Here is an 18,490-nt window from a genome sequence, read left to right as displayed (position 1 = left end):
GTCCCACACGGTGCCAGGGGCCTCATTCAACCTGCCTCTGCATCTCTTCCCGTCTGCAGAGTGCCGTGGGGGCTCTCGGAGATTACGTGATTGTCTCTGTACTGTGAACTCAATAGGAAAAAAACCCAACTCAGAAAATAGGCCCCTGTGGCCCAAGTGGAACAGTGAGCCCCGGCGAAAACACTGATTGGAGATGACCCTTTAGAGAACCCAGCCCTTACCCTTACCTCGGTCCCCAGCTGGATACCTTCATACCTACTGCCCTGCATTTGATCTTTCTAGACTTCTTCATCACATCTGAACACAGCGATGCCTTAAAACGAGGCATGAAGGGGTAGGGATGTAGATTAGTCGGCAGAGTGTTTGCCTCGCACACAGGAATCCCTAGGCTCAGTCCCACTGCATAAACGGGGCATGGTGGCTCCTGACTGTGATCCCCACACTCAGGAGTCAGAAGCAAAAGGATCAGGTGTTCAAAGTCATTCATGGCTGCAAGATCAAGGCCAGCCGAGGACACCTGAAACCATATCTCAAAAAGTTACATTAAACTAAGTAAGTGACATTAACAAAATAAAATTAGCCGTTAGTCTTAGCTAACTAAAATTAGTCTCACTCTTTGTGAAATCACGATGGACCTTTATCAACCAGACTGACTCTTGGTGATGTAACTTCACTGTGTCCTTCCCATGGTCTTTGCCAGGGACACTCAGAAGGGACTGCGGACAGACCCCACCATCGCCGAGAGGAGCTGACAGCCTGTGTGCTGCGGGAGACTGGTCCCAGGAAACAGTGGGACAAGAGGAGGCATCCTCAGGCTGTCCTCCTTCAGCTCCCTCTACTGCCAGGAGAAAGAAGGTGGACTCGTGTCATCTTCCATTCTGACCAGCTCTTTCTGCTTTTTTGTTTTCAGTCTCTCTTTGTCTTCATGGTTTGGACTGCTAAGCTTCAACTGCTCTGACATGGCAGGAGATGAGCTAGAATGGTGTGGGTGACAGATGGCTCATCCACACAGCACACCCTTCCCTTCTGCAGGGGACTCTGCCATTCCATGCCCAGTAGGAGGCCGGCCCATTTGGAGCTGTGCAGTAAGTCCACAGGCTGCCTCTGTGGTACTTGCCAGGGCCTGGGTGGAGGGTGGCGGGTAGAGGGCGAAGGGGCCCTTCTCTTAGCTCAGAGCCTCTGGGAGCCACTCGGCAGTGACACATAGGCAGGCAGCTTGGGAACAGCTTTCTCCTGTGTCTTTAATTAACTTAATCCACCTAACCATGTTCTTTAAATAATTGAGTACCTTGGTAACCGGTACTCAAGCGCTTGAAGAATTTTGGTCACAGGAATGCTGGAACCTTTTAATTTTGGTTTAAGACATTTCGCTTTCCCTGTTCCTATTCCAAACCAAGGCTGTGCCGGGAATAGTGGGTGGGAAAATAGAAAGCATGCCCTAAGGGATGGAAGGCAGCTGTTGAGGAGCAAAGATTCCTTCAAATTGTGAAGTGGCCCATGCAAAGGCCTCTGAAGGGGAAGTGAGGCGGCTCAGCGGCAGAGGGCTTGCCTAGAATGTGTGATGTGAGGTCCTGGGTTCAAGTCCCAGTACTGGAAGAGAAGAGAAGAGAAGAGAAGAGAAGAGAAGAGAAGAGAAGAGAAGAGAAGAGAAGAGAGGAGAGGAGAGGAGAGGAGAGGAGAGGAGAGGAGAGGAGAAGAGAAGAGAAGAGAAGAGAAGAGAAGAGAAGAGAAGAGAAGAGAAGAGAAGAGAAGAGAAGAGAAGAGAAGAGAAGAGAAGAGGGGGAAGGAAGGGGGATGGAGGGGAAGAGAGAGAAACAGGAAGAGAGACAGAGACAAAGAGACAGAGGGAGTCAGAGAAACAGAGGCAGAGAGAGGGAGGGGGGAATGGGAGTGGGGGAGAGGAAAGAGGAGGAGAAAGGGGAGAAAGGGGGTAAACAAGAGAGAGAGGAGGTAAAGGAGAGAGGGAGAGAGAGAGAAAGAGAGAAAACAACAAAATGAGACAGACAGGGAGAAGGGAGTGAGAACACCATCTTCAGGCACTCACAGATAATCACAATTAAATCTTTTTTTTTTAATTTCCAAAAGTTTAGAAATAATTTGTGTGAATCCTCTAATTTTCTCTGCTACTAATAGACATCCATTTATATGGCAGAATTTTCTAACCACGCCACATTAGAAACGCATCCAAATCAAGGTAGCATGTAGCTTAATGACCAGAGGCTTGTCTCGCAGATTTAAGGGCCTGAATTGTACACTGCCTGCCCAACATGGGGAGAAGTTTTACAGAATTGTAACTGAGTAAAGTCTGAACAGCGGCCCCGAAAGCCGCAGCTGTGTGGTGGAAGCCCCCCGACCTTGTCACTGTAACCTTAGTCAGTTTTGCAAACCTAAGTGTGTAAACACAGTATGTAGCAGTAGAAAAGAGCAGACAAGCTTACCAGCCCAATTCCCCACCCCGGACCTTCTTATAGATCTCTGGCCAGCGTCACATCCCAGCAGCAGGCCACTGGCAAACTGACACCAACAGCAAGGACACAGTCTCCCTAAAATGAACAGGGAGGATAAAAGCCTAGCTGAGTCCAGGGCAGAGGACAGGCTCAGGAGAACAGGATCCTCAAACACCACGTGCTTCACCACCTGGGCACAGATGGGGGTGACCCTACTCCACACTGCAAGAGTCTGGGTGACCCTACTCCACACTGCAAGAGCCTGGGTGACCCTACTCCACACTGCAAGAGTCTGAATGACCCTACTCCACACTGCAAGAGTCTGAATGACCCTACTCCACACTGCAAGGGTCTGAATGACCCTGCTCCACACTGCAAGAGTCTGAATGACCCTACTCCACACTGCAAGAGTCTGAATGACCCTACTCCACACTGCAAGAGTCTGAATGACCCTACTCCACACTGCAAGAGCCTGGGTGACCCTACTCCACACTGCAAGGGTCTGAATGACCCTGCTCCACACTGCAAGGGTCTGGGTGACTCTGCTCCTTACTGCAAGAGTCTGGGTGACCCTACTTGCCACACCACCTCCAGTAAGGATCTGTGTGACAAGTTCCACAGACTGAGGCATTTGACCTCAAAAGGGAGAGGCCTCCTGGAACCGGTTGTGGAACTCTTCCCAGGAGAAAAATCACTGAGCTGTAGATCTCTTGGCTACTTATCTGTTTTATGTTTTCTATTCCTTTTCCTATATACAAGATGTTCCTGATAGCCTAGGCCAAGATCTTAAGCGAGTATCATGGCTACAAAACCATCCCTTGAAATGGAGTCACGAAACATGACCTTATTTCCAGGAAAACCAGCGCTTCACTTTATAAATCATGTATAAGATAGTATTGATAAATATAAACTTTCCCAACAATAATATCTTATATGGCTGCACGTGTGTCATCAGAAGTAGGTTTTGGTATCTTGTTTAAGAAAGCCTTAATTAGAAAGAATTGAAACAGTTTAAATTTATGTTTTGAAGAGTTACAGAAGAACAGGAACTAGAGGTTAAATCGTAAAGGATCACACACATTCATTAGCTTCTTCTTGGGAATTTGCCACTAGCCTTAGATGATTTTTGTATTTTGATGTACTAAATGATCATAACAATATCCGTTCTACCTGGATGTTTTTACTGAAAACACCTTTTTTTGAAGTTCTAAGACTTGAATGATTTTGTGTTTTGATGTACCAAATGATATTCTCATGTCTGTTCTATTTCTCTGCTTCACTGAACACAGCTTTTCAGAGCTGTAACACCTGTTTCTCTGTGTATAAAACCCTTGGCTGAGAGCTGCAAAATACACTCCAATTCAAACTGCCCTTGTGTTTGTTTCTGTTTGTCACCGCCGAATCCTTACCCACCTGACCTTGAGAACCCACATCCCAGGGACCCCCGTACCCGGCTGGGGTGGTCCATGGCACCTAGTCCTTACCGAAAGGGTCTGACTGTAATGATTGTGATGACTGGCCCTGATTGTCAGTTTGGCAGGATCTAAAATGCCCTAGAAGAAGAACCTCTGAGCCTGCCTGTGAGAGAGATCGGCTAATTGAGCCTTTAAAAAAAAAAAATCTACCCTAAATGTCGGGAGCGCCATCCCATGAGCTGGAGTCCTGGAGTGTGTAACAATGAAAAAGTTCAGCACCAGTATCCATCTCTCTCCTTTGAGTTGCCATTGTGTGACCATCATCTATCTCTCTCCAAGTCATCACTGTGTGACCAGCTACTTCACTTCCTGCCATCAGACTTTCCCCAATGACCGTGCCCTCAAACCCTGACCTGAAATTGACCATTCTTTCCTTAAGTGACTTCTGTTGGTTATTCCCTTACAGTGATGGGAAAAGCCACTAATGCAGTTGCCATTTATGGATGCCACTTGAAAATAGAATCCAGCAGATCGACACTCTAACCATGCCAAAAGAGCATCTAGTGTCAACTGTGGGTCTGTCCCTGAAGCCAGCCTTGTGCTGGGGGGCAACTTTGGGGTTGGGGTGGGTGAAAATAGGTCCAAAGAACTGACTGAGGGTAACTCTACCTGCTTTGGTCTGGGTAATGTCAATCAATCGTGTCCTGCAGGTCACAGACCCTCCCCCTAACACCAGTCAATGTTGTAGATACTCTCCCTTCCGCAGTGTCCTGAGGGCTTCACTGCTCCCACTGGGCTAATGGCTCAAGGGAAGATTTTATTCCTAACAGGACTCACAGTTCTGTTATTAAAAGCAAAGATGGAGTTGCCTTGAAATCCACGGCCACTTGGTTGTAGCAGTATGTTCCAAGTTCTATAAATAGGTACAGAAACAGCAAGTTTGGGGCTGAAGGGCAAAAGAACCCTTTGAGATAGCGAGACACTAAAGATTTCATGTAGAACAGACGGGTTTATACATTTAAGCCTAAGTCTTTGTTCTCTCTCCTTGACCAATGCTGGCTAGAAGCTCTCATAGAATTTATCATATACAGTGTGTGTGCATGTTTGTGTGCACACCTATGTGCAAGTGCATGCCGTTGTGGGCACAGAAACCAGAGGAAGATGTCAGCTGTCCTCTTTATCTGTCTCCTCTTGACCCCCCCCCCCAGCACCCCCCTCCCCCAGAGACAGGATCTCTTGCTGCATCTGAGGCTGGACTGACTAACAAGCAAATACCAGAGCTCTCCCTGCCTCTGCCTCCTGAGGAGCTGGTGTGGACTATGTGGGCTTTTGATCTGCGTGCTAGGGGATTGAGTTCAGGTCCTTATGATGGCACAGCAAGAACCCTACACACACAGACACACACACACAAGCCCGTTACACAGTGTTCTTAAGTAGGAGCATGCTGAAGTGTGGTTTTGGCTCAAGGTCGTCTGTATCTATATTTGGCTCTGTAGGAGTAATGTCCTGTTTGAGGTCCGTGCATAAGGCTTACAAGAGCAAAGACTTAGAAATTCTTTTCTTAGCTTTGTGTGCTGGCTGGTTTTGTGTGTCAACTTGACCCAAGCTGGAGTTATCACAGAGAAAGGAGCCTCCCTTGAGAAATGCCTCCATGAGATCCAGCTGTAAGGCATTTTCTCAGTGATCAAGAGGGGAAGACCCATTGTGGGTGGAGCCATCCCTGGGCTGGTGGTCCTGGGTTCTGTAAGAAAGCAAGCTGAGCAAGCCAGGAGAGGCAAGCCAGTAAAGAACATTTCTCCATGGCCTCTGCATCAGCTCCTGCTTCCTGACCTGCTTGAGTTCCAGTCCTGACTTCCTTTAGTGATGAGCAGCAATGTGGAAGTGTAAGCTGAATAAACCCTTTCCTCCCCAACTTGCTTCTTGGTCATGATGTTTGTGCAGGAATAGAAACCCTGACCAATACACTTTGCTTCCCTTCCATACTGCCAGGATTACAGAGTCCCACACCCTGGAAACTTCTGTTTCTTCTGCTCCTTTGTTTGACCTTCCCCGCTACCCTCTATCTAAAGGACAAAACAAAAAAACAACAACCAGCCAAACAAACAAATAAACACAAACCAGACAAAAGACCCCACCCCCTGCTTCTTTACTATGGCTATTACAGCACAAGATCACAGACCAGTGTTCTAAACCGGAAATTGACATTCTACTTCTGGAATCCCAGCCCTAGAGGCCGGAAGTCCAACATCAAGGAGTTGGGGAGTTTCTTCTCAGGCTTCCCTGGCTGCCAGGACGCTGGTTTCCAGCTGGGTCCTCATTTTCCACTTACCGATCTTTCTAGGCCTCCTATATCTAAACCCAGACCATGCTCCAGGTTTCTGGTTAGGACTTGAACATGGGAGTTTGTGGGAGACTCAGTCAGACCCGAAACCACCTTCTGCAGCTGGAGGCTAAGAGAGATTGTAGCCTGGTCACTCACTGCTGTAAGGCAAGCAGAGCATTCAGCCTGCGGGTTTCAGCTCCCGCCTCTGCACTATGAGAAAGTGATGTGGTCCACAGCCCACAGTCTTTAGAACTTTAGTTTTGTAGGTCGTGGTCTGTCTGCCTTTCCGCTACCTGTGTTCTTGCCTTTCCACTTCAGCCTACATGGGCTCACAAAACCACACAGCTCAGTGGATGGAAACCAAGACCAGGGCTGGAGAGATGACTCCATGAGATGAGATAAGAGCCCTGTTCTGTTCTCCCAGACGACCCAAGTTCAGTTCCCAGCCCCTGTGTTAAGCAGAGGGCTCACAGCTACCTATATAACTCCTGCTCTTGCTTCAGAGACTCTAACCCCCTCTTCTGGCCTCTGATAACACCTGCGCTCATCTGTACATAATTATACATAGACACAATCATATACAGACACGTAATTTAAGGCAAATCTAAAAAGAGAAAGTGAGACCGACATGGGACATGGTTCTGCAGAGAAGCTGTTTCCCCTCTGCCTCCAGGATTACAGCTCCACCCTGGCTGATGGAGACTGTCTTGTTCATTGTTTGCTTTCATTCCCGTTCTAGATAGAAGGCATATTTACTACTCTTTTATTTGGTCCGGTTTTGTTGAGACAGGATCTCACATAGCCAAGGCTATCTCTGCGTTCCCAGACCTCCACTTCTGAAGTGCTGGGTTGACCAGCATGCAGCACAATGTTCTGCACTCACTTTTGATAAATAATCCTAGTGTGACGCATAGCTTTGTTGCCCTTCAGAAAGTATGGGGATGTGTCACAGACTTGTCTGAGTAACTTGGGACACCCACCTATAGCCATAGATTTCCCAGAAGTCTTGCTGGGAATCAATATCTCAGAGGTGACATCCAGCTTAGCAGCTCCCAGGGAACTGTGAGGAACACCACTGCAGCTGTCTTATGGCAAGAGGACAAAAGTGTACGGCACTCAGCGGGTCCCAGAGCTCCTTCCAGAACATTCCTAACAGGTGTCTGAAAGTTGCTTTGTAAAGACACAGAGAACAGGTGTTTTAGGGTGTGTGGCCCTGTGGTTTCCATGACAACCTTTCAATTGTTCCAGAGAGCAGCCATAAGGAACACGGAAACAACAGGTGTGGCTGGGGCAGTAGACCTCTTACACACCAGGAAAGTGGATTGTTGCCAGCTTGTATTGTGTTCAGAATATTTTTTTCTTTTGCTGCTTTTTCCAGTTATTTGAAAATATGGGGAGCATGGTTCAGGCTTCTTAAAGCTGTGGGCGTAGCTGCACAGCAGGCGCTAATGTTCCCTGTCTGTCCTAGACAGCTCGGAGACACTGCCTGAGGGTAATGACACATCCCCCTACTGACAACAGGTTTAAAAGGGATCAGGCAGCACCCGTTATTACCTGTCCCCACCCCATATTTAAAACCACTAGTGATCAGGTAGTTGTTGCCCTGACTAACCCAAAGCCTGGTGTCAAAATACCCCAAACAATTCTTTCTTGAACACTTTTTTTTCTTTTGATTGTGTGTGTGTGTGACAGAGTTCTACTCTATAGCTGGTGCTGGCTATGAACTCTCAGCAATCCTTCTGCCTCAGCTTCTCTAGGACAGGGAATACAAGTGTGAACCTGGTTTTCCTGGCCTTAGATGAGGCTTACAGTGGGAAAAGTCACTTATCTGCAGTTGGCAGAACAGACTCTGTCATGTGACCCACACATTGAGAAGAAGCAAAGGGTAGAGACAGCTTGTGAGCTGCCTGACTCCTAACGGTACATTTACAGGATACCCATCATCATGCTGTGGCCCCGCCTGCAGGGGTGCAGGAGACAGCAAACCCATAGTTCACCCACCGCTCATGTTGGTCCTAAGAATGGATGGCAGCTGAGCCTGGTGGTGACCCAGGCCTTCCACCCCAGCTATGCAAGAGGTTGAGACAAGTTGATCTGGAGTTCAAGGCTACAGAAAAGGCTTTGGTAGCCTAGTGAGAGTCTATCTAAAAAACAAGCAAACAAACAAGGTCTTGGGCTTAATTAGTGCTTTCCTAACACGTACCATAGTGTGGGGCCTGGAGTTTGAGACCCAGCAGTGAACAAAGCATAACATTAGAAGGAGGGAGAGAGGGAGGAAGGGAGGGAGGGAGAGAAAGAGGAAAGGAGAGAGGGAGAGAAGGGAGAGAGAAGGGAAGAGAGGGAGGGAGGGAGGGGAGGGAGAGAGGGAGGGAAGGAAGAGAGAAGGGAAGAGAGGGAGGGAGAGGAAAGGGAGGAAGGGAGAGGAGGAGAGAGAGGGTGAGAGAGGGAGGGAGGAAGGGGGAGAGGAAAGAGAGAGGGAGAGGGAGAGAGGGAGTGAATTGAGAGAGGGAGGAAGGGAAAGAGGGAGCTAAGAATGAATAACAGGGCTCAAAGTTTTACCCAGCTATTGATGATACTAGCATGATGATCTCTCGTTCCCCAAGAAGCCAGCTGTGATTTCCTTGTGTAGAAGGTGCACAGGTGCCATGCTCTCCTCTTTCCCTTACATGCCCCATTCCCTCGGAAAAGCCTGGCTCGGGAACCCTTTCCTCAGTTCTAACATGATTTTGAGATGCTGTCCTTAAGTTTCACTCGAATCAAGGTCGATGACATTCAGGGCTGCTCCTCCACATTCGTGGGAAGGGCAGATGTGGGAAGGCTGTGGCTCTGTTCTCCTCCCTCTTGTCTCAGAATAGACCTCCTCTAAGGGACCCTCACTGAAAGTAGGCAAGAGAGCCCACTTTATACACAGAAGGTAGAAATGTCCATGCGTATTGCCGGAGGCTGCTGTGCCACTTCTGTGAACAGCAAATACGTGGAGATGCCTCTCCTTGTGTGGTGTCTCAGCCAAGAAACTTGCAGTGGGGAGAGGCAACCATCTTGTCTCCTCTACCCAGGAAGATTAAAAACAGATCCTCCCATCTAAGTACTAACTAAGTTTCACCCTGCTTAGCTTCAGAGAATAGATACATCCAGAGCATGGCTGTAGACCAGTGAAGAATTTTGTTATCCTTAGGCCTCTTCTAAAAGGGCTGGGGACATTCCACCCATTTCCTTCCATCGATGGAAGCTGGTGGCATGGGGGCCAGCAGACACTGACAAAAGCCCTTGTTAGCCTATGCTAAAATGGCAGCCAGCAAGGGTGTCTTTATGGGGTTTGCTGTGGTTTGAGTTTAGTAGGGAGTGGGAAACAAGGTCTTACTACCTCAAAATCACAGCAATCCACCTGCCTCAGCTTCCCCAGTACCCAAGGCCAGCAGAAATGTACCCTTGTGAAGCCTGCCCTACTGTTCCAGCCAAACAGGAAAGGGCCAAACTAGCTGACAGTCACAGTCAACTGACGGAAAGTTTACTGTGAGGGGAGGAGGGATGCAGGCCATCTGAGGTCTTCTCTTGCAGTGAACAGTTTCTTAAGTGGTGAAACCCACCAGCTCCAATCTTAGCACCATCTGCATCTCTGCCACAAAACCATTTTGGAAACCAGAGGTGCTATCAAATGTGTCCGATGATGGCATCAGCTCAAAACTGAGAGAGGAGGGGCTTTGACTCACAGCACTCTGTTCACTACACCCACCGTCTCACCGATCAGCTGGTTTTATACACGGAGAGTCTCCTCCTTTGTCTGGCTTATCCCTAAGTGCCCCTTGCTCTCCTTTCTTAAATAAACCCTTGTTCCAATACCACAGTACAGACTTTCTTCCTCAGAAGGACAATGCAATAGGAATACCAACACGACACCCCACTCCTCCCCTCATACATCAGACACCCCACTCCCCTCTCGAGGATATTTCAGGAGTTGTGGTGATTCCTAACATTAGGGGCTGAGCTCACATTAAACAAAGATTCCCCAGAAGAAATGGGATCTGAACTAGCTTTTGATGCATAGGATACCAGGATTATACAAGAACTTCAGCACTGCCCACAAACGCCACCTAGGAAAAGCATGCTTTCTCTCCTGGCTCTTCCTATCCCTGCCCTGTCTGCCAGGCCCGCAGGGTAAGGGCAGTCTTCATTCTCAAACTGCTCAGCCAACGTTGTGAGCCAGTTGTGAACTTTATGTAAACATTCATGTCTATGGTGGAGGAGGGATTTACACTCTGACACAAATAGGATCCAAAAAGACCTGACTGGCCTGGGTGATGTTGAGATAAAGCCGGGACTGTGAGCAGCAGGGGGGGGAGGAGACTTTTCTTTGGAAAGTGAGCCAACAGGTTTGTCTTGTTTCGGCATCCATTTAACACAGTTTTTTTTTTTTTAAAAAATACCGCAACACAGCCTAGAACTCTTTCTGTGTCGATTACAAGTTCAGGAACTCACCCCAGATTTCCAAACAATAAATTTACCTGATCTGGCTGGAGGTTGGGTGTTTACAATAGTGGGTAATTAATAAAATAATTTACCCGGCCGCAGCCCAAAGGAAGTTGAGAAGGGTCAGCCTGAGAGGCAGAGAGGAGGGAGAAGGAACGGCTGGAGTAACCCAGGTGCAGTTGAGTCACTTGCAAAGGTGGGGCAGGGGCATAACACACTGTTCCTGGCAAGAACTCACAAGGCTCGGATTCCAGAGTGTCCCTGGGCACTGTGTGACCTTGTGCCTGCCAAAAGGGGCCATTTCAAAAATTGGATCTCATGCATAAGAAGAAGGCACGGTACTGAGGCCCTTTGAGAGTCCCTCTGGCTGTCCGTGCACCGTTTATGTCCTTCCTAGCCTGCACGCATGGCTAGCCACCACTGACGAAACCTGGCCTCTCTCCATCTAGTCTAACTGCTATGCCCCTGGGCATGTATGTTCAGCTGGATTTCTAAGCCTCTTGAAGACGTTGAAGCCTCAAAGTAGAAGAGAAGCTCAACGCACCTAAAGTTGAAGTAACCGCTGATTCAGGAAGCCCCACCATGTGGGGCCCAGGTCAAGTGACTCCCTTCCCTTCTCCCACCCTTCCTCCTACTCTGAAACCCCCATAGGCCTGCCTGCTTAGAGGTCACCTGCAGAGAGCAGAGTGATGTCACCACTGTCCCCAAAACAGATCCAAAGAAGCTGTAATAGGTCTACAGTAGGGAAGGGAGTCACAGTCATGAAGGTGACCCATCCAAGGGTCATTGCTAGGTTTCTCGGCCTGGGGTCTCTGGGATGGGGCCAGAAGGAGGCGAACGCTCTTAAGCACAGGATACTCTCCTCATCTCCTGGTCTTGCTGCTCAGTTGCCAGGACAGAAATGTCGGGGACCTACCCTCCCATCAGCTCCTACCTGCTCCTCACAAGGACGGAGAAGTGAATGAGACCCCTGCAGCCTCAAGGTCCAGAGTGTTTGAGACCATTCCCAAAGAGTAACAGCTGCAGTACCCATATCGTGCTCCGGGGTCACCTCACTGGCTGCCGCCACTGCGAGCCACCGCAGGATGCGCCCAGCGGAGGCCTGGGGACGCCGGGGTTTGGGGTAAGGTGGCAGCAGCGGCCCTACCTGTGGTGGAGAGCACGGTGCTGGCGAAGAAGAGCGCCGAGGTGAAGTCCCAATTCCAATTTCCCGAGGCGTTGCTGAGCACCGACACTCCATAATTGCTGGCCTCCAGCACGCGGCCCAGGAACTGCTCCAGCTGCGGCTCCGACAGGCACTCGTGCTCCTCCAGGAAGCGCCGCTTCAGCTTGCGCAGCTCCTGGCGCAGCAGGTCCTCATAAGGCAGCTCCACGGACGAGAAGACCACGGCGCCGAACACCAGGTAGAGCAGGTAGCCCAGCACCAGGAAGCCGAAGCACCAGGCCGAACGGTGCCGCTCCACCAGGCGCACGCACGAGCTGCCGGCCAGGGACTGCAGCATCTTCCCGGCGCCCGCGCTCCGCGCCTCCCGCCGCCGCTCCCTTTCCTGGTTTCGTGCAAATACAAGAGGCCAGATGATGTGGCGGTGACGTGGTGGCCGGCTCAGGTAGCGGGAGTTGGTCGGGCGGAGCGCTCTCACCCACTTGGCGGGAGCTGCTGGCTGCCCGCGCCCCCTACCTGGCTTCCGAAACCGGAAAGTGCAGGTTTGGTGGCGCCAGACCCTGGCCAGGCCACCCGGAGGCTGCCTGGCTCCCTCTTCCCTTCCCCAGTGCAGTCAGCAGGCCTGAGCTGAGAGAGAGAGAGAGAGAGAGAGAGAGAGAGAGAGTGTGCGCGCGCGCGCGCGCGCCACCGTAACCCCCGTCCTAGCTACTTTTGTCCCCCCAGGCATTCCTCCTGATTAAAGCTACTATAGCCAAATACCAAGGGTACAGATAGATCCTGTCTTCCTCTGTCTTGTTGACTGGACAGCTAAGCCATTTGCTGCCCAGACTATTGAAAATACAATGAACCTCTTTCTAAAAAGCTACTTGAATCCTCTCCTGACCCCATCCTCCACCTGGAACAGGAAAACACAGCTTCTGGATTTTAGCCTAAACAATACCCCAAACTTTAAGGACTTCGTGGTCAGGAGACAGAAATGGAAATGTGCGCTAGGGCACGGAGGAACTGATGGTGGATGAGGTTGGGTTCTACATTTCTGCATAGACATGTGCAGCCGTGTGCTTCTAGAGTCTAGCTGTGTGCTTCTAGGGGTGGGGGTGGAGGACCTGACTCTGTGACACTTCCTAGAGAAGGATGACAGTCACATACATAAGACTCAGCATAGCTGTATCCTGTCTTATATATCGTGCCATACATCATACCTATTGTCTTAGGTTTTTATTGCTGTGAAGAGACGCCATGACCACAGCCGTTCTCATAAAGGAAAATATTTACCTGGGTCTGGTTTACGGTTTTAGAGGTTTAGTCTATAATTATCATGACTGGGAACATGGTGGCACACAGGCAGACATGATACTGGAGAAAGAGCGGAGTGTTCTACATCTGGATTGGCAAACAGGAGAGAGAGAGAGAGAGAGAGAGAGAGAGAGAGAAAGAATAAAACTGGGTCAGCGTGAGCATTTAAAACCTCAAAGCTCAATCCCCTGCGACACACTTCCTCCAACAAGGCTACACCTCCTAATAGCGCCACTCCCTATGAGCCTGTGGGGGCCATTTTCATTCAAACCACCACTCCACACACAGAGGTGTATTTTTGTCATTACATGCACATGGAGTCAAGAGTCAGGGACATTCTAAAGGCTCCTAACTAGGGGAATGGGAGCAGGAAAGATGACGTAGTGGTAAAGTACTTGGGTACCCAGACTTGTGGTCAGACACTCAGGACTCGAATTAAAAAAAAAAATGTTGAAGCATCATCATCATCATCATAGCATTATCATTATTATCAATGTCTCCAATGAACTCCGGGAATGGACTCCGGTTGCCGGGACCGTGGTTAGCACCTGGACTGCTGAACCGTTCCCCAGCCAAGATGACATCTGATCTTTAAAGATGAATTTGAAGACTATGCAGACGTAAGCACAGCTGTCTGGAATCTCAAATATGCGAACCGTTTATGCTGTACCCTGTAACAGAACTGTGTCTGCAAAGCAGGCTAACATGTAGAAGTAGAACTGCCTCCAGCAGCTGTTTGTGGGGAAGTAGAGGAGAGAGGTAGCTTCAATTTCTTATATTAAAAAAAAATACTCCTCATCTATGGTAGATGATATCAGTAAGAGAAAGCATTAAAGTAAATCCGAATTAATCTAAATACTTGGAAAATTCCATCATCTGCCTACTGAACAGACGTTCTTAGAAGTCATATATTCATAGAGAGTGTGCAGCAGATTTACTCTTTTTTTTTTTTTTTAATTTTAGTGAATAATCTCACCTCCTGCCTTCCTCAGAGATCCCTCCACATCACTCTCTGTATTTCAAAGTCCCCCCATTGGTCATCCATTTCTTCCTTCTTCCCCTCTCCCAAGGACAAACACATCTTGTTTTCTAGGGGAAACAGTAACCCACCACATTGGGTGTTTGCTTTCTGAGACACAGAGCTGCGCTCCAGCTCTCTGAGAACCCGAGTCACGCTCAGCCGTCCTTTCCTCCTCACACACTGTCCTGTGAGATGCTAAGCTATGCTCACCTGCCCTGTTTGTCCTTGGGGTTGTCATTCCCTGGAGGATATACCATCAGAGGCCTCCTGCCCTCACAGTGTTACCCTCCTCTCTGTTGTTCCCTGCTGCTGCCGCTTCAAGATGCCTCCTCCACCTGAGGGGCCCGGGTTACCGGTTCCTGCTAGTGTCTCTGGTGTGTGGGGGTCGGGTGCTTCTTCCTTCTCCGAAGCCCACAACTCTCCCAGTGTCCTGGATGCTGCGATGATAGTGATACTGCGTGTCCAGGTATGGTGGCTTCCTCATGCACACAAACACACATGCAGCAGGTAGGGACCTTAACACAGGTGTTGGCAAATTCTCAGACTCCTCTTATAAAAAGGCAGAGCTGGGTCTTCTGTGCTTGAGACTGGGTTGCCCGAGACTGTCCCAACCAGCGGACTTCATTAAAGAAAACACTGTGTGACTTCTAAGGGAAGGACATAAAAACCGAAGCTGCTGACCTTGACCCCTGGAACACTCGTCCAGTCAGGGAACCTTGAACCTCGGTGGGAAGGCCACATGTATGTGTCAGGTGGGTAGTTCATTTGAGTCCAACCTCCTGATCGATCATTCAGTGACACAGCAAAATAGGGCTGTAGTTTTCCCCCAAACTTCAAACCCAGAATCCACTGGACTAGTATCTGCGTGTGTCCTCTGGACTACACAAATCTCTCATCTGAGCCCTGCCTGAGTCATGAGAGGTTCTTGTCTTAAGTCACCCAGTCTTGTATTAACTTGTTACACTCTAATAAACACCTGGAACAAGGAGCATCTTGGCTTTCAAAGGTCATCATTAGACATTTTTCTTTTAGATGAGTGGTCCATGCTTGTACCCTAATGCTTCGGAGGAGGAGACTAGCAGAGCCATGGTACTGGCTGGGCAGCCAGTTTAGCCTACTTGGCATGAGTTCCAGCCCTGTGAGAGACCCTGCCTCAAAAGACAAGGTGATGAGCACCTAAGGAAAGACAGCTGAGGTTGTCCTGTTTGTCCTCCAGAATATGTATGTGCATGTGAGCATGCACACACACATGTACATGCACACACGTGTGTACATGCGTGTGCACACACAGCAGTTCTCATAGATGATCTCTCTTCTCCCTTCTATTCCTTTTTGGTTGCTCATTATCATTGTTGTGACAAATGCTCAAAACAACAAAAACAAACAAACAAACAAAAAAAAAAACCCTGCAACTTAGGTGTTTCTTCAGCTCCTGATTTCCATTTTCAAGACCCATTTCTTTCTATTCCTTTGAAGTCTCTCTCAGGCAGGGGCCATCAGCAGTCCAGGATTGTGACCCTTGAGGACAGGAGGCAATAGTGCTTACAGCTCCACTGAGCAGAGGGGCCAGAGATTTGGGCTCGTTCTATGACATGCACATGTGGGGGAGAGAGAGGAGTTTGGGGGAGCTGCTTCTATCCTTCCAGCCCATGGGTTCTAGAGATTCAACTCAGGCCATTAGGCTTGGCAGCAAGAGCCTTTACCCATTGGATCTTCTCACCTGTCCCAAAGCACATGTTTAAAAATATGTTTTGGATCAATGAAGTTGAGAGATTTGGTTATTCTAGGAAAGATGAATGACACCCTTCAGACTAAAGAACATCCTTACCCACTGCTGGGATCAACAGAGTGAAACCGACCACACACACACACACACACACACACACACACACACACACGTCGTGTAAGTCAGTCAATGCAAGAGGATGCATTTTCTTCCCCCTTGTAACTTAAAGAGATAACCAAAAGTGTAAGATGAAGCTAATCACACTGCGAGGAGCTTGTGGTGTGTCTGGAAACAGCTCGGATCATTACACTGGGAAGCAAGAGATGCAAATTAGAAGGTAGGAGATGTGTTAGCTGGGAATAAGAAGGGGAGAGATGGAGAGGGGGAGGTACAGAACGTCTGGTGTTAAGTATATGTGCTTGGTGCAACAAATTGAATGTTTGCTATATTGCCCAGACTGGTCTTGAATTCAGGATTCTTTTAGTTACACCTCTCTGGTGCTAAAACCCTAGGCATAGATCATCAGCCTGGGGGGTGGGGCGGAGGTGGGGGGACAAAATGATTTAATGTAGAATCCAGAGCAGATAAAACAATTGCTACGACTCAATATCAGAAGTCAAATCATCCAGTGAAAACTGGGCAAGTGACTTAAATAAGTACTTCAAACACCCACTGGGGACAGTGGGTGATGGTTAATATAAACCAGGCAAAGACACCACCCACACTGCTGGGGTAATTAAAATAAATATCAGCAAGAAAGTAAGGACTCGCTTTTGAGACGCTTGAAAAGACATAGAAATCAATTTGGAAATGTCCCAGATGCCACAAAACAAAAAACAATGTCATTACGTTATAACTGATAAGGTCTGGGTAACTTCCTGGTTATGTCTCAGTGAGAGTGGTGGGTGCACACCTGCAAATGTTTACAAAGTTGCCACTTGTACCCTTCTCCTACACAAATGCCACTACACACAAAGTATCTCTTAAAAGTGGGGAAGGGATTCTGTTCCAGAATAAAAGGTGATAAATCACTGCTTTTAAAAAGTAAAGATGCTCACCGGTGCTCATTGCTGCTCTGCTCTCAGGAGCCTGAAGTGGAAGCAGCGGCAATGTCTGTCACCTGACTAGTGGATAATGAAAATGCAATCCGTACACTACAACAGCAGGGGTTTTATACAGCTATGAACTGATATAAAATGATAGCATTTGAAGGTAAATGGATGGAACTGGAAGCACACTGTACTCAATGAGGCGAAGACCTGAGAAGACAAACAAATGCTGTCTGCTCTCTTCTCCAGGCGTGTCCCGCTGTCAAAATGCATGCCTTTCATTCCCCCTTGTGTTGTCTTGCAGCTTCCTTGATCTTGATATCTAGGGAGAACGTTGCCCGCTCCCATTGTAAAGGAGTCCTCTGCTTTAGTCCTGTTCAGCAGGGGAGCAACGTGTCCCCACGTCAGCTCTCTGCTGCTCCATTGTCCTGACAACATCCATCCCTCTACCTGCAGGCCTGAGGTCAGAGCTTAGGGTTACACAGACCCCAGATGCTCCAATGCTCCATGCACTGAGCTATTGCACTGAGATTTCTGCTGTCAAAGAAAGAGATCATCGGTTAGTGGTGCCCAGTCTTTAAATGTAGAACATTTATGTTTACTGAGTAAAATCTGTGTGCTTCTGGAAAATAAAGACATGTTTCAAATTTTTAAAAAGTTAAAAATGTGTGTGTTTAACTCGGGGTGTATTTAACTTTGGGTTCCTATCTATAGAGAGTAGCAAACTGAAAAGGGACCATTGGCATTTTCTGAAAGAAAGACCTAAGGGAGAGGAGCCATAGAGCACAGTGCTCTGAAGGTGGCAAGGAGAACAGGGAGTTAACTGGAGACCATAATGGGAGGATAGGACAGAGAGAGGTAGCTAACACTACAAGCACTCAGAAAATCCATATGGAAACCTAGTCTGCTGTCCTCTTTGGCTGTGGAATCTTCTGTTCACTGGCAAAGCCTTTCTCTATCTTCAGAAGGGTCGGGCAGGCTCATTGTCTCCTTTCTTTCAGGGACAAATCTCTTCCTGGAATGGACACTTTTCCCATCTCTGCCATCTTTAGTCCTGTGCCTGCCTCCTCCAGGGAAAGCCACTTCTGACCCTGGACTTGCAGAGTGTCCATGGAAGGCTGTTTGTTTGTGTGGCACTGTGCATCTTGCCTTGTAAGACGAGATTTGTCTCTTGGCCTCTTCTTCTTGACTAAAGAGGTCTTATGAGGATCTCACAAAAAAGACTGTGGACTTAGTTCAGTGGAAGAGTATTTCCCCAGAACATCCAAGATCCCAGGGCTCAATCCTCAGCACCGAAAACAAAGAGGAGGAGAACGTAGGCAGACAGCTTCAAAAACACAAGAGAACACAATATCTACCCCCACAGAAACAGAAATCTGGAAAAGCTGATGGATCAAAAGAAAACAGAAGATTTGACTAACAGTGATTCTTTGGAAAGTAGAGAGTGGCTTACCTGGAAACACTAGAGTGAGGACAAGGGGGAGGGAGTTGTACTCACAGGACAGTTATTTTCTGTTTCTGTGACCAAATACGTGACATGATCAGCTTAAAGGAAGAAATGGTCACTAGGTTCAGTATTTGAGA

The 18,490-nt window shown here is 48.4% G+C and overlaps 1 protein-coding gene across 2 annotated transcripts in view; it reads right to left on the bottom strand.

The window, feature by feature from the left end:
* Positions 1 to 13,959, bottom strand: part of Kcnk1 (potassium channel, subfamily K, member 1) — a 37,031-nt gene extending 23,072 nt beyond the window's left edge. The window contains exon 1 of one of the 2 annotated variants that reach the window (XM_006530716.3): positions 11,800 to 13,959. In XM_006530716.3, the coding sequence (XP_006530779.1) occupies positions 11,800 to 12,154 (355 nt within the window). In that variant the 5' untranslated portion in view covers positions 12,155 to 13,959. The remainder of the gene's footprint in view (positions 1 to 11,799) is intronic. The other variant, NM_008430.2, reaches the window with a different exon arrangement.
* Positions 13,960 to 18,490: the final 4,531 nt, after the last annotated feature.

Source organism: Mus musculus, chromosome 8 (assembly GCF_000001635.26).
Source record: "Mus musculus strain C57BL/6J chromosome 8, GRCm38.p6 C57BL/6J".
Lineage (NCBI taxonomy): Eukaryota > Metazoa > Chordata > Mammalia > Rodentia > Muridae > Mus > Mus musculus.
The sequence above is the reverse complement of the archived record's forward strand: the minus strand, read 5'-3'. Positions and strand labels throughout refer to the sequence as shown.